The sequence below is a fragment of the Pristiophorus japonicus genome, chromosome 3 (genome assembly GCF_044704955.1).
Source record: "Pristiophorus japonicus isolate sPriJap1 chromosome 3, sPriJap1.hap1, whole genome shotgun sequence".
NCBI classification, from domain to species: domain Eukaryota; kingdom Metazoa; phylum Chordata; class Chondrichthyes; family Pristiophoridae; genus Pristiophorus; species Pristiophorus japonicus.
Window position 1 is genome coordinate 68,545,434 of NC_091979.1, and position 15,907 is coordinate 68,561,340.

General features: G+C 46.7%; 1 protein-coding gene across 3 annotated transcripts in view; it reads left to right on the forward strand.

Annotated features, from left to right (window-relative positions):
• Nucleotides 1-2,908: 2,908 nt before the first annotated feature.
• tmem163a (transmembrane protein 163a) overlaps nucleotides 2,909-15,907 on the forward strand; it is a 324,264-nt gene continuing 311,265 nt past the window's right edge. For all 3 annotated transcript variants that reach the window (XR_011592649.1, XR_011592650.1, XM_070875430.1), the window contains exons 1-2: nucleotides 2,909-3,237; nucleotides 3,831-3,950. Coding sequence is in view for 1 of the 3 variants with exons in the window: in XM_070875430.1 (XP_070731531.1) it covers nucleotides 3,078-3,237; nucleotides 3,831-3,950 (280 nt within the window). In the remaining 2 variants the exon portion in view is untranslated. The remainder of the gene's footprint in view (nucleotides 3,238-3,830; nucleotides 3,951-15,907) is intronic.

Sequence of the window (15,907 nt, forward strand, 5' to 3'; positions counted from 1 at the left end):
AAAGAGTCAGACCTGAAAGTTGTACAAAAGTACAGGGGTATGCGCAAACTTCTGAGCAGCACTCAGCAGGTTTAATGGAGCCAAAACAATGAATACAATTATCTGAAAAGAAAAATACTGCAGATGCTGGAAAATGAAATAAAAACACTAATAATTAATAAAACTATATGAAAAGACAAATACTGCAGATGCTGGAAAATGAAATAAAAACACTAATAATTAATAAAACTATATCAAAAGATAAATACTGCAGATGCATGCTGGAAAATGTAATATAAACAATAATAAGTAATAAAACGTTTTACCCAAGGAGGCCCAGCGGTGTCACGTTCGAGCACCGCATTGAAAACCTCACGGGGGCACTGCTGGGGAATGTCCTACCTTTTCCTTGGTGAATTTTGCTGTGGTAGTCCCTTTCCAGCAGCCCGCATGCTGCACAGCTCATCGTTGGAAACCTTTCTTTACAGTGGCTGCACTGTGCCGTTTCCGGCGGAAGTGAACACCGCTGAAATCCTCCCTGGCTCTGGGAGGGAAAAGTACCCGACTGCGGCGGCATATCAATTTTTTCAATCGAGCGCCCAAACTCCACGGTAGCCGTCCCTTCGGGGACGGTGAATTTCGGGCCCATGGCCTGCTGACTAATTTTAATCAATAACACCTCTTACATATATATCCTCTTTATATAATCAGTAATTTTCCCTTTTACTGCAGCACAGGATCTTTTTGTGAAACATCATTTATATCAATAAAAAATAAGTGATTCTTTGTTAAATAGACATAATTTCCTAGTTTATGGATGATTTATTTAGTCAAGGCACATTAACAATGTATCACATCTTCCCCTCCCCTCCCCTCTCAGCATTCTGAAGGGACCGCTCCCTCTGCGACACACTGGTCCATTCCGCAGTCACCCCCAGCGACCCCTCCCTTTCCCACGGCACCTTCCCATGCAAGCGCAGGAGATGCAACTCCTGCCTTTTTACCTCCCCCCTTTCAACTGTGCAGGGTCCCAAATAGGCCTTCCAGGATAAACAGCGATTTACTTGTACTTATTTCAATTTAGTATACTGCTCGCTGCTCACGATGTGGTCTCCTCTACATTGGGGAGACCAAACGCAGATTGGGTGACCGCTTTGCGGAGCACCTCCATTCAGTCCGTAAGTGTGACCCCGAGCTTCCAGTCGCCTGTCACTTTAATTCTCCGCTCCACTCCCACTCTGACCTCTCTGTCCTTGGCCTCCTACACTATTCCAGTGAAGCTCAACATAAACTCGAGGTACAGCACCTCATCTTTCGTTTAGGCACTTTACCAACATCGAGTTCAAAAATTTCAGACCATAACTTCTGCTCCTATTTTGCTCCCTTTCCTCCTTTTTTTAACTCCCCCCCCATTTTATGTATTTTTCTCTCTCTGTTTCCCATGGCAGCTAATAATTACATCCTATCTAAACTGCTATTTTTCTAACTTCTGCCATTCCCATCTTAAGTTGGCCCATCATCCCTTTTGTCTCTCAAATCTCTCCTGTCTTCCACCCTATCACAGACCTTCCCTTTTGTTCTTTCCTCCCCTCCCCCTTTCAAGGCTCCTTAAGAATCTGTTAATTTTGAACTTTCGTCAGTTCTGGGGAAGGGTCATCGACTTAAAACGTTAACTCTGTTTCTCCTTCTACAGATTCTGCCTGACCCGCTGAGACTTCCAGCATTTTTTGTTTTTATTTCCGATTCTGCAGTATTTTGCTTTTGTATTTGTTGTTGTTATTTGTATAATTTAGCTCCAACTATCAAACATTTCGGAATGTGTTTGTCTTATTTACCCGTGGCCGAATCATAATCACAGAATACCAAATGTAAATTAATTTATGATCTATTAAAGCGTCATTAATGTGGAAAATCTATGCAAAGAAGTCTGCAGACTATGCATTCTGGTAAAATTAAATATTAATCATGACTAAAATCTATCATTGAACTCAGAGACCATTCTCTGCCAGGATACCTTATATTGTCATGCACAAATTTAACATTCAGACTATTATTATGATATATCCTGAAAAGCTTTGCTTACTACTGTAGTGAACACGATAAAAGTAAAACCTCAGTGTGACTTCTAGCACAAGAAGATGGCCATCCCATCCATCATTTGACCTAGACACAGACTCCCCAAGGCGTTAAAATTGATCGCGTACCTTGCGAAAGAATTGCAATTGAATTGGCATAAAGCCATTTACAAGGAGCCGTGTTTTAAATAGAAAAGCTGAACTGGTAAATACACGTCAAGCCCAGTTGGTATGCGTTAGATTGTTTGCTGCAACCGAATATGTCCGGATTTATAAATCCGCTCTGAAACTCTTTATAGTGGACAGAAGTTCCGGGTTGGAGCAGTTCTATCGCGACTGGCGCTGCAACTTCGGCACGGGCTCACAGAGCGAACAGAACACTGCTGTCATCACTGCAATTCCTCCGCGTTTCCTGGATACAAGATCAAACTTACTCGCACCGTCTATTTAATGTATCCCTGAGTGGATTCAGGGTGCCGCGGAGCAGCGCCTGTCACAAATGCAATCTTCGGTTGTGCTCGCATCAAAAACTAAGAGGTGGAATTCAGTGCAAGGAAGGGCCGCCCCTGATGTTACATACGTTCGAGCTTTGGGGACCTAACAGTACTTCTCGTTGCACAGAGTTTAAAAAGAAATGTCAATTTGTACCTGGTGGCACAACCATGAACACATATATTTGCTGATCGCGATGCAATTATGAACATTGATACATTTTTCTACTGCAGATTGGTATTAATAGTTCCTCACCCCGACTACACACATCGGCACAAGCATCAGAAAGTGGTTGAGAACTCATTGGACAACACTCGGAATTTTAATTAGAGTCTGCTCGTCAATGAGCCGCTTTCGAGTTTGCAGCTCTGTGCTGATGTATCGAGAGTCCTTCTAAGACGTCAGCTTGCGTTTAAATCTCGCTGTCTCTCTCTCCCTCCAGCCCCCACCCACCCCTTTTTCTCTCCCACTCCATCCTCAGCTGGGTGTGGAGACATCTCGTCAGTGTGTTACATTCTCCGTACTTCAGCCATGGACTCCTCGTCTCCGGATCTCACGGCTTCTCCCGCCAGCCAGCCCGCCGCGGAACCCAGGAACGGCCAGCCGCAGAAAGCACAGCTCACCATGGAGAAAGACAACGAGATGAGAATAAGTGAAAGCGCGCAGTTCGGCGATCTGGTGGAGAACAGAGGTGAGTGTGAGATCCGCAGTCGGGCTGAATTCATTCACCACATGCGATAAATATTGGGTGTGGAGGCTGGGAGCAGAGAGCAGCCGCGGCACAACGTTAAATCACAGGAATCAATTGAGAATTGGAGTTACCGGGGAGGTGAAAACTTTCAGGCAGACAACATGCCATTGGTACACAATGTAAGATAATAATGGTGACCACAGTTTGAGTGTAAACAGAACAGCACTTTACAATTGTTGATGTCATTTAGGAAGTTGAGCTATTAAATATATGTCAAGATTAACCGTTGTATGTATTTTTATGCGGAGACCAAGTTGTCTGCAGCACAGACACCTTGAAACCGGTGAAGGGAATAGTTATGAATTATTGAACACATCAAGGACGAAGCTCCGTGATAAAATCCTTTAAAAAGACTTAAACCACGAGCCCATGAAGATTCCACCAGTCTATACACTGCTGGGGTAAATGCACAATAAATATCAACTTACTACTTATCGTCCCTCCACCCAACTGGCATCTTGCCAGCGCCAGCGAACACCATTAACCACACAAAGAATGTAAGACGATTTATTTCTTCATGACCTTGCTTCTAGGTTTATTGGAAAGCAGCCAGAAGCTGAAACCCCAGGAAGCCCAAAGCTACCGCAAGAAGGCGTTATGGGTGTCCTGGATCTCCATTGTCGTCACTCTGTCTTTGGCTGTGGTCGCCTTCAGTGAGTACCCGACCCCACACTGATCCCCCAAATCCTGCAGATTGCGGGATAGCTCCTCTCGCCTTGCAAAAGATTTAAAAGAGTGTCTCCTGTCTTTTGACGGACTGCTATTCACAAGCGAATGTGTAATTCTTATCAATAGGAGTGTGGAAAGAGGTGAAGGCTAAGGAACATGTAACTTCATATTTCGGATCGCTGCCTTGTTATGCTATTGCAACGGAGAAAAAAAGATTGTTTTTTTTCCAGATCGCTGCCTTATGCTATTGCAATGGGTGATTGCCATATTTAAACTTCCAACTTAACAGTGAATGTTAAGTTGATCCCAAAGCACAAGGCACCAACAATGATTGGTGAGTTGTTTTTGAAGGTAATGGACAAGTGCTGAATTCCTCGAGCAAGATCATACTCAGCAATTTACGTGAATACTCAGAGGTTATTAAACTTTACTAAACAAAGAAGGAAATCCTAGTAAACCAGGATGTCAAGCAAAGCAAATTTATTTTTATTCATATCCTGGCTATAAAATCACAATCACAATCACGAAGGAGGTGGTACTCAGTAAGATAATGGGACTAAAGGGACTAAAGGAGGTCCCAGCAGATTGGAAAACTGAAAATGTAACACCCCTATTTAAAAAAGGAGGCAGACAAAAAGCAAGAAACAAAAAGCAAGACCATTTAGCCTAACATCTGTGGTTGGGAAAATGTTGGAGTCTATTATTAAAGAAGCAATAGCAGGACATATGGAAAAGCAAAATTCGGTCAGGCAGAGTAGGCATGGATTTATGAAGGGGAAGTCATGTTTGACAAATTTGCTGGAGTTCTTTGAGGATGTAATGAACAGGGTGGATAAAGGGGAACCAGTGGATGTGGTGTATTTGAACTTTCAGAAGGTATTTGACAAGGTGCCACATAAAAATGGTTACTGCACAAGATAAAAGTTCACGAGGTTGGGGGTAATATATTAGCATGGATAGAGGATTGGTTAACTAACAGAGAACAGAGAGTCGGGATAAATGGTTCATTCTCTGGTTGGCAACCAGTAACTAGTGGGGTGCCGCAGGGATCAGTGCTGGGACCCCAACTATTTACAATCTATATTAACGACTTGGAAGAAAGGACTGAGTGTAACGTAGCCAAGTTTGCTGACAATACAAAGATGGGAAGAAAAGGAGGACACAAAAAATCTGCAAAAGGACATAGACAGGCTAAGTGAGTGGGCAAAAATTTGGCAGATGGAGTATAATTTGGAAAGTGCGAAGTCATGCACTGTGGCAGAAAAAAATCAAAGAGCAAGTTAATATTTAAATGGATAAAGATTGCAAAGTGCTGCAGTACAGCGGGACCTGGGGGTACTTGTGCATGAAACACAAAAGGATAGTATGCAGGTACAGCAGCAAGTGATCAGGAAGGCCAATGTTATCTTGGCCTTTATTGCAAAGGGGATGGAGTATAAAAGCAGGGAAGTTTTACTACAGCTATATAAGATATTGGTGAAACCACACCTGGAATACTGCGTGCAGTTTTGGTTTCCATATTTACGAAAGGATATACTTGCTTTGGAGGCAGTCCAGAGAAGGTTCACTAGGTTGATTCCAGAGATGAGGGGGTTAATTTATGAGGAAAGGTTGAGTAGGTTGGGCCTCTACTCATTGGAGTTCAGAAGAATGAGAGGTGATCTTATTGAAACGTATAAGATTATGAGGGGGCTTGACAAGGTGGATGCAGAAGGATGTTTCCACTGATGGGGGAGACTGGAACAAGAGGGCACGATCTTAGAATAAGGGGCCGCCCATTTAAAATTGAGATGAGGAGAAATTTCTTCTCTCAGAGGTTGGTAAATCTGTGGAATTCGCTGCCTCAGAGAGTTGTCGAAGCTGGGACATTAAATAAATTTAAGACAGAAATAGGCAGTTTCTTAAATGATAAGGGGATAAGGGATTATGGGGAGCGGGCGGGGAAGTGGAGCTGAGTCCATGATCAGATCAGCCATGATCTTATTGAATTGTGGAGCAGGCTCAAGGGGCCGTATGGCCTACTCCTGTTCCTATTTCTTGTGTACTTCGGTAAATCCCCTGGACCTGATGGCTTGCATCCTAGGGTCGTAAGAGAAGTAGCGGCAGGGATAGTGGATGCATTGGTTGTAATTTACCAAAATTCCCTGGATGTTGGGGAGGTCCCAGAAGATTGGAAAACTGCAAATGTAATACCCCTATTTAAAAAAGGAGGCAGACAAAAAGCAGGAAACTATAGACCAGTTAGCCTAACTTTTGTGGTTGGGAAAATGTTGGAGTCGATTATTAAAGAAGCAGTAGCAGGACATTTGTAAAAGTAAAATTCGGTCAGGCAGTGTCAGCATGGATTTATGAAGGGGAAGTCATGTTTGACAAATTTGATAGAATTCTTTGAGGATGTTACAAACAGGGTGGATAAAGGGGAACCAGTGGATGTGGTGTATTTGGACTTCCAGAAGGCATTTGACAAGGTGCCACATAAAAGGTTACTGCACAAGATATATTAGCATGGATAGAAGATTGGCAGTCTAACAGAAAACAGAGAGTCGGGATAAATGGTTCATTCTCTGGATGGCAACCAGTAACTAGTGGGGTGCCGCAGGGATCAGTGCTGGGACCCCAACTATTTCCAATCTATATTAACGACTTGGAAAAAGGGACTGAGTGTAACTGTAAGGTCCTTACTCCACAGTGTGAAACCACACGACGCACATTCTAGGGACAAGGTCACTCTGTGACCGTAACTTTTTATTCACAGGACTCCAAAGACGATGACCCTGCGTGGGACCTCCCTTTTTATACCTGTGTGATCAGGTAAGGAGTGTCTCCCACAAGTTCGCCCCTTGTGGTCAAGGTGTGCATCTAGGTTGAATGTATATAGTAATACAGTGGTGTTTCATTGTGGTTACATACATGACATTGATACGTCCTTACTATACAGTATAAATGCACACGAGGCCCATGCTTGAGAGAAGGTCAGTCTGTGACCTGTCCTTTATTTCTTAGCACTCAAGTGATGAAGGTGGGTGGAGCTTCCCCTTTTATATCTGAAGGTCCAGGTTAGGAGTGTCTCCCATCCAGTGGTCATTGTTCTCACAGTGTACAACTTAGGTCAGATTATACATGGGTTACAATGCTGATTGAATACATGACATCACCTCCCCCCGCAAAGTCTTATTGGGATCACAGGTTGAGTCTCTCTGGTGGTTTACGCTCCCTTGTAGAGCGCCTGAGTTGGGGCTCCGGTTGTTGGGCGCTGGCCTGAGTGTCTGCTGTTTGCGGTGCCTCAGGCCTATCCAGACTGCCCACAGCGATTGCGCTCTCCTCCCTTTGGTTCCTGTGTTCGGTCACCTGTGGTGGAGTGAACTCTACATCGTGTTCTTCCTCTGCTTCTTCTATGGGGTTGCTGAACCTCCTTTTTGTTTGATCCACGTGTTTGCGGCAGATTTGTCCATTGGTAAGTTTAATTACCAGAATCCTATTTCCCTCTTTGGCAAACACAGTGCCTGCGAGCCATTTGGGCCCTGCAGCGTAGTTGAGGACAAAAACAGGATCATTTACATCAATACATCGCACCCTCGCATTCTTGTCATGGTAGTCATATTGTGGCTGGCGCCTGCTCTCGACAATTTCTTTCATGGTGGGGTGTATAAGGGATAGCCGGGTTTTGAGTGTCCTTTTCATTAGCAGCTCTGCGGGTGGAACCCCTGTGAGTGAGTGTGGTCGGGATCTGTAGGCCAACAGGCGGCGTGATAAGCGGGTTTGTAGGGAACCCCCTTGGATTCTGAGCATCCCCTGTTTGATTATCTGCACTGCTCGTTCTGCCTGCCGTTTGAGGCCGGCTTGAACGGTGCCGTTCTGACATGGTTAATTCCATTGCCTGCCATGAAGTCCTGGAATTCAGTGCTTGTGAAGCATGGGCCATTGTCGCTGACCAAGACGTCCGGTAGACCGTGGGCGGCGAACATTGCCCATAGACTTTCTACCGTGGCAGAGGCTGTGCTTGAATTTAAAATGACACACTCGATCCATTTGGAGTAGGCGTCTACTACAACCAAAAACATTTTTCCCATGAAAGGACCTGCGTAGTCCACATGGATGCGTGACCAAGGCTTGGCGGGCCATGGCCAGGAGCTAAGGGGGGCTTCCCTGGGCGCATTGCCCAGCTGGGCACACGTGTTGCACCTGCGAACACAAAGTTCCAGATCTGCGTCTATCCCTGGCCATCAAACGTGTGACCTGGCAATTGCCTTCATCATGACAATGCCCGGGTACTCATTGTGGAGTTCTCTGATGAACACCTCTCTGCCCATCTGGGGCATGACTAAGCGGTTTCCCCACAGTAGGCAATCGGCCTGAATCGAGAGTTCATCCCTGCGCCTGTGAAATGGTTTAAATTCCTCAGGGCATGCCCTGTACATGGCTGCCCAGCCCCCATTCGGGACACATTTCTTGACTAGAGACAATAGCGGGTCTCTATTTGTCCAGACTTTAATCTGACGGGCTGTCACGGGTGAGCCTTCGCTTCCGAAAGCTTCAACAGCCATGACCATCTCAGCAGCATGCTCGGTAGCCCCCTCAGTGGTGGCTAGTGGGAGCCTGCTGAGTGCATCGGCGCAGTTTTCGGTGCCCAGTATGTGCCGAATTGTATAGTCATAGGCGGCTAACGTGAGTGCCCACCTCTGTATGCGGGCCGATGCGTTTGCATTTATGGCCTTGTTGTCGGCCAAAAGGGACGTTAGGGGTTTGTGATCTGTCTCCAGCTCAAATTTCCTGCCAAACAGGTACTGGTGCATTTTCTTTACAGCATATACACATGCGAGCGCCTCCTTTTCTACCATCCCATAACCCCTTTCTGCCTGGGACAGACTCCTGGAGGCATAAGCTACCGGCTGTAACTGACCCTTGACATTGACATGCTGCAACACACACCCGACACCATAGGACGACGCATCGCATATTTCTTGGGGATGCCATTGAGGAGCACTTTCATCATTATCGGAGGCGTCCTGGTGTATGAACTGTATGCGTGCTCCACATGAACTCGCTGAACTTCAGCTTCCAGCGATTTCCCCCAGCGTTCACTTCTGCAATTTCTGCAGGTATTTTGCTCATCTCTGCAAACTCCAGCTGAGTGTGTGCCTCCACGCCTCCAACAACAGCTGTTATTTGAACCAAAAGGTCCCTTGCCAGTTGATCGTCCCTGACTGCCCCTGTGACTGTCCTTGAATGCGCCATTAACAAGTGTTGATGGCCCCATTACTGGCCGCATTGTCCCCTGCAATGGCGTGAATCGCCGTTCAGCTTGCCATTGTCTCTGTCGAACTCCCCTTCTGGGTTCGACTACATGTTGGGGCATGCCCGATTGCACTTGTCTGCCTGGAGAACTGTGTGCTTCTTTAACAATGTTGAATCTCTGTCCCAACCATTCCTTAACACAGTACCTCTCTTCTGTTCTGCTAGTGGCCATGCTCGCATGGTTTAAATTCTAGTTTCTCGTCGCCATTGATACGTCCTTACTATACAGTATAAATGCACATGAGGCCCATGCTTGAGAGAAGGTCAGTCTGTGACCTGTCCTTTATTCCTTAGCACTCAAGTGATGAAGGTGGGTGGAGCTTCCCCTTTTATACCTGAAGGTCCAGGTTAGGAGTGTCTCCCACCTAGTGGTCATTGTTCTCACAGTGTACAACTTAGGTCAGATTCTTCATGGGTTACAATGCTGGTTGAATACATGACAAACATCACTTCCCCCCCACCCCCCCAACCCCCACCAAAGTCTTATTGGGGTCATAGGTTTAGTTTTTCAGATGGTCTATGCTCCCTCGTGGAGCGCCGCAGTTGGGGCTCTGGTTGTTGGACACTGATGTGAGTGTCTGTCACCTTTGGTGATTCCGGCCTGTCCGGGCTGACCACAGGGACTGTGCATTCTTCTGATTGCTCTTGTTGCTCATTCACTGGCGGTGTTGTGAGCTCCATCTCATGGTCTTCTTCAGATTCCTCCGTGTCGATGCTGAACCTTTTTTTTACTTGGTCCAGATGCTTACGGCATATCTGACCATTGTTGAGTTTTACCACGATGACCCTATTCCCCTCTTTGTCAATTAGAGTGCCCTCAAGCCATTTGGGCCCCATGGCGTGATTGAGGACGAATACAGGGTCATTTATTTCAATACATCTCCCCCTCGAATTATGGTCATGGTACTCGTTTTGTGACTTGCGCTTGCCCTCAACTATGTCGGTCAGGACTGGGTGAATGAGGGACAACCGAGTTTTGAGTGTCCATTTCATTAGTAGCTCTGCGGGCGGGACCCCTGTGAACGAGTGCGGTCGGGATCTATTGGCCAGCAGGAGACGCGATGGGCGGCATTGTAGGGAGAGTCCTTGAATCCTGAGCATACCTTGCTTAATGATTTGGACCGCACGTTCCGCCTGGCCATTGGAGGCCGGCTTGAATGGCGCAGTCCTGATGTGGTTGATGCCATTGCCATTGCCCGACATAAACTCTCGGAATTCGTAGCTTGTGAAACATGGGCCATTATCACTAACCAGGATGTCCGGCAAGCCATGGGTTGCAAAGATTGCATGTAGGCTTTCCATGGTGGTGGATGAGGTCCTACGAAATGAATTTAAGGAGCTAGGAGCTAAATTAAAAAGTAGGACCTCAAAAGTAGTAATCTCGGGATTGCTACCAGTGCCACATGCTAGTCAGAGTAGGAATCGCAGGATAGCACAGATGAATACGTGGCTTGAGCAGTGGTGCAGCAGGGAGGGATTCAAATTCCTGGGGCATTGGAACCAGTTCTGGGGGAGGTGGGACCAGTACAAACCGGACGGTCTGCACCTGGGCAGGACCGGAACCAATGTCCTCGGGGGAGTGTTTGCTAGTGCTGTTGGGGAGGAGTTAAACTAATATGGCAGGGGGATGGGAACCAATGCAGGGAGACAGAGGAAGACAAAAAGGAGGCAAAAGCAAAAGACAGAAAGGAGATGAGGAAAAGTGGAGGGCAGAGAAACCCAAGGCAAAGAACAAAAAGGGCCACTGTACAGCAACATTCTAAAAGGACAAAGGGTGTTAAAAAAACAAGCCTGAAGGCTTTGTGTCTTAATGCAAGGAGTATCCGCAATAAGGTAGATGAATTAACTGTGCAAATAGATGTTAACAAATATGATGTGATTGGGATTACGGAGACGTGGCTCCAGGATGATCAGGGCTGGGAACTCAACATCCAGGGGTATTCAACATTCAGGAAGGATAGAATAAAAGGAAAAGGAGGTGGGGTAGCATTGCTGATTAAAGAGGAGATTAATGCAATAGTTAGGAAGGACATTAGCTTGGATGATGTGGAATCTATATGGGTAGAGCTGCAGAACACCAAAGGGCAAAAAACGTTAGTGGGAGTTGTGTACAGACCTCCAAACAGTAGTAGTGATGTTGTGGAGGGTATCAAACAGGAAATTAGGGTTGCATGCAATAAAGGTGCAGCAGTTATAATGGGTGACTTTAATATGCACATAGATTGGGCGAGCCAAACTGGAAGCAATACGGTGGAGGAGGATTTCCTGAAGTGCATAAGGGATGGTTTTCTAGACCAATATGTCGAGGAACCAACTAGGGGGGAAGCCATCTTAGACTGGGTGTTGTGTAATGAGAGAGGATTAATTAGCAATCTCATTGTGCGAGGCCCCTTGGGGAAGAGTGACCATAATATGGTGGAATTCTGCATTAGGATGGAGAATGAAACAGTTAATTCAGAGACCATGGTCCAGAACTTAAAGAAGGGTAACTTTGAAGGTATGAGGCGTGAATTGGCTAGGATAGATTGGCGAATGATACTTAAGGGGTTGACTGTGGATGGGCAATGGCAGACATTTAGAGACCGCATGGATGAACTACAACAATTGTACATTCCTGTCTGGCGTAAAAATAAAAAAGGGAAGGTGGCTCAACCGTGGCTATCAAGGGAAATCAGGGATAGTATTAAAGCCAAGGAAGTGGCATACAAATTGGCCAGAAATAGCAGCGAACCCAGGGACTGGGAGAAATTTAGAACTCAGCAGAGGAGAACAAAGGATTTGATTAGGGCAGGGAAAATGGAGTATGAGAAGAAGCTTGCAGGGAACATTAAGGCGGATTGCAAAAGTTTCTATAGGTATGTAAAGAGAAAAAGGTTAGTAAAGACAAGCGTAGGTCCCCTGCAGTCAGAATCAGAGGAAGTCATAACTGGGAACAAAGAAATGGCAGACCAATTGAACAAGTACTTTGGTTCGGTATTCACTAAGGAGGACACCAACAACCTTCCGGATATAAAAGGGGTCAGAGGGTCTAGTAAGGAGGAGGAACTGAGGGAAATCTTTATTAGTCGGGAAATTGTGTTGGGGAAATTGATGGGATTGAAGGCCGATAAATCCCCAGGGCCTGATGGACTGCATCCCAGAATACTTAAGGAGGTGGCCTTGGAAATAGTGGATGCATTGACAGTCATTTTCCAACATTCCATTGACTCTGGATCAGTTCCTATCGAGTGGAGGGTAGCCAATGTACCCCACTTTTTAAAAAAGGAGGGAGAGAGAAAACAGGGTATTATAGACCGGTCAGCCTGACCTCAGTAGTGGGTAAAATGATGGAATCAATTATTAAGGATGTCATAGCAGTGCATTTGGAAAATGGTGACATGATAGGTCCAAGTCAGCATGGATTTGTGAAAGGGAAATCATGCTTGACAAACCTTCTGGAATTTTTTGAGGATGTTTCCAGTAAAGTGGACAAGGGGGAACCAGTTGATGTGGTATATTTGGACTTTCAGAAGGTTTTTGACAAGGTCCCACACAAGAGATTAATGTGCAAAGTTAAAGCACATGGGATTGGGGGTAGTGTGCTGACGTGGATGGAGAACTGGTTATCAGACAGGAAGCAAAGAGTAGGAGTAAATGGGTACTTTTCAGAATGGCAGGCAGTGACTAGTGGGGTACCGCAAGGTTCTGTGCTGGGGCCCCAGCTGTTTACATTGTACATTAATGATTTAGACGAGGGGATTAAATGTAGTATCTCCAAATTTGCGGATGACACTAAGTTGGGTGGCAGTGTGAGCTGCGAGGAGGATGCTATGAGGCTGCAGAGTGACTTGGATAGGTTAGGTGAGTGGGCAAATGCATGGCAGATGAAGTATAATGTGGATAAATGTGAGGTTATCCACTTTGGTGGTAAAAACAGAGAGACATACTATTATCTGAATGGTGACAGATTAGGAAAAGGGGAGGTGCAACGAGACCTGGGTGTCATGGTACATCAGTCATTGAAGGTTGGCATGCAGGTACAGCAGGCGGTTAAGAAAGCAAATGGCATGTTGGCCTTCATAGCGAGGGGATTTGAGTACAGGGGCAGGGAGGTGTTGCTACAGTTGTACAGGGCCTTGGTGAGGCCACACCTGGAGTATTGTGTACAGTTTTGGTCTCCTAACTTGAGGAAGGACATTCTTGCTATTGAGGGAGTGCAGCAAAGATTCACCAGACTGATTCCCGGGATGGTGGGACTGACCTATCAAGAAAGACTGGATCAACTGGGCTTGTATTCACTGGAGTTCAGAAGAATGAGAGGGGACCTCATAGAAACGTTTAAAATTCTGACGGGTTTAGACAGGTTAGATGCAGGAAGATTGTTCCCAATGTTGGGGAAGTCCAGAACCAGGGGTCACAGTCTAAGGATAAGGGGTAAGCCATTTAGGACCGAGATGAGGAGAAACTTCTTCACCCAGAGAGTGGTGAACCTGTGGAATTCTCTACCACAGAAAGTAGTTGAGACCAATTCACTAAATATATTCAAAATGGAGTTAGATGTAGTCCTTACTACTCGGGGGATCAAGGGGTATGGCGAGAAAGCAGGAAGGGGGTACTGAAGTGCATGTTCAGCCATGAACTCATTGAATGGCGGTGCAGGCTAGAAGGGCTGAATGGCCTGCTCCTGCACCTATTTTCTATGTTTCTATGTTTCTATGACGTGCATGAATTCAGAACGATGCACTTGATGCATTTCGAGTATGCATCTACCACAATAAGGAACATCTTAACCATGAACGGGCCCACGTAGTCAACCTGAATGCGTGACCTTGGTCTGGTGGGCCAGGGCCACGGGCTGAGCGGGGCCTCCCTGGGGGCATTACTCAGCTGGGCACATGTCGTGCACCTGCGAACACAGTGTTCCAGGTCTGAATCAATTCCCGGCCACCAAACGTGTGACCGGGCAATGGCCTTCATCAGCTGTGGAGTTCCCTGATGAATGCCTCCCTGCCTTTCTGGGGCATAACTACCCGGCTGCCCCATAGTAGGCAGTCGGCTTGGATGGAGAGCTCATCCATCCGTCTGTGTAACGAGCTGACCTCCTCAGGGCATGCTCCGTGTGCGGGCGCCCAATCCCCAGTCAGGACACATTTCTTAATCAGGGATAGGAGGTGATCTCTGTTTGTCCAGATTTTGATCTGGCGGGCTGTGATGGGGGAGCCTGCGCTGTCAAAGGCATTGACAGCCATGACCATCTCGGAGCTTTGCTCTCCTGCCCCCTCAGTGGTGGCCAGTGGAAGCCTGCTGAGCCTGTCAGTGCAATTTTCAGTGCCGGGCCGGTGCCGGTGAGAGCCCATCGCTGTATGCAAGCTGATGCGTTGGCATTGATAGCCTTGCTGTCTGACAACAGGAATGTTAATGGCTTGTGGTCCGTCTCTAATTCAAACTTCCTACCAAAGAGGTACTGATGCATTTTTCTTTACACCATAGACACATGCAAGCGCTTCCTTCTCGACCATCCCATATCCCCGTTCTGCTTGAGAGAGCGACCTGGAGGCATAAGCCACAGGTTGTAGTTGACCCTCAGCATTGCCCTGCTGCAACACGAACCCAACTCCATAGGACGATGCATCACATGTCAGAACCAATTTTTTACAGGGGTCGTACAGGGTCAACAACTTGTTTGAACAAAGTAGGTTTCGCGCCCGATCAAAAGCCCATTCCTGACAGTCCCCCAAAACCAATCGCAGCCCTTACGCAGGAGCACATGTAGCGGCTCCAACAACGTGCTCAAGTTTGGCAGAAAGTTCCCGAAATAGTTCAACAGTCCCAGGAATGAACGCAACTCCGATGTGTTGCAGGGCCTGGGTGCTCGTCAAATCGCCTCTGTTTTGGATTCGGTGGGTCGAATCCCATCTGCAGCAACCCTCCTGCCCAGAAACTCAACCTCAGGAGCTAAGAACACACATTTAGACTTTTTGAGTCGCAGGCCTACCCGGTCCAATCAGCGTAGCACCTCCTCCAGGTTGTCGAGGTGTTCCTCGGTGTCTTGACCCGTGATGAGGATGTCGCCCTGGAATACGATTGTTCTAGGAATGGATTTAAGCAGGCTTTCCATGTTTCATTGAAAAATCGTGGCCGCTGATCCACTGCCAAATGGGCACCTGTTATAAACGAACAGTCCCTTGTGCCTGGTGATGGTGGTCAGTAGTTTAGATTCGTCGACCAGTTCCTGGGTCGTATAGGCTGAAGTGAGTTCCAACTTGGTGAACAGCTTGCCGCCTGCCATCATGGCGAAGAGGTCCTCCGCTCTCGGGAGCGGGTATTGATCTTGTAGGGACACCTGATTGATGGTGGCCCTGTAGTCGCCACAGATCCTGACCGAGCTATCCGCTTTTAGGACGGGAACGATGGGGCTCGCCCAGTCGCTGAATTCAACAGGCGAGATGATGCCCTCTCTCAACAACCGGTCCAATTCGCTCTCGATCTTTTCCCGCATCACATCCGGCACTGCTCTGGCTTTGTGGTGCACTGGCCTGGCGTCCGGGTTGATGTGTATCACCACTTTAGTGCCTTTGAAATTTCCGACGCCAGATTGGAACAGTGAATCGAATTGTTATAGGACTTGTGAGCATGAACTTCGCTCCACAGATGACATTGCGTGAAC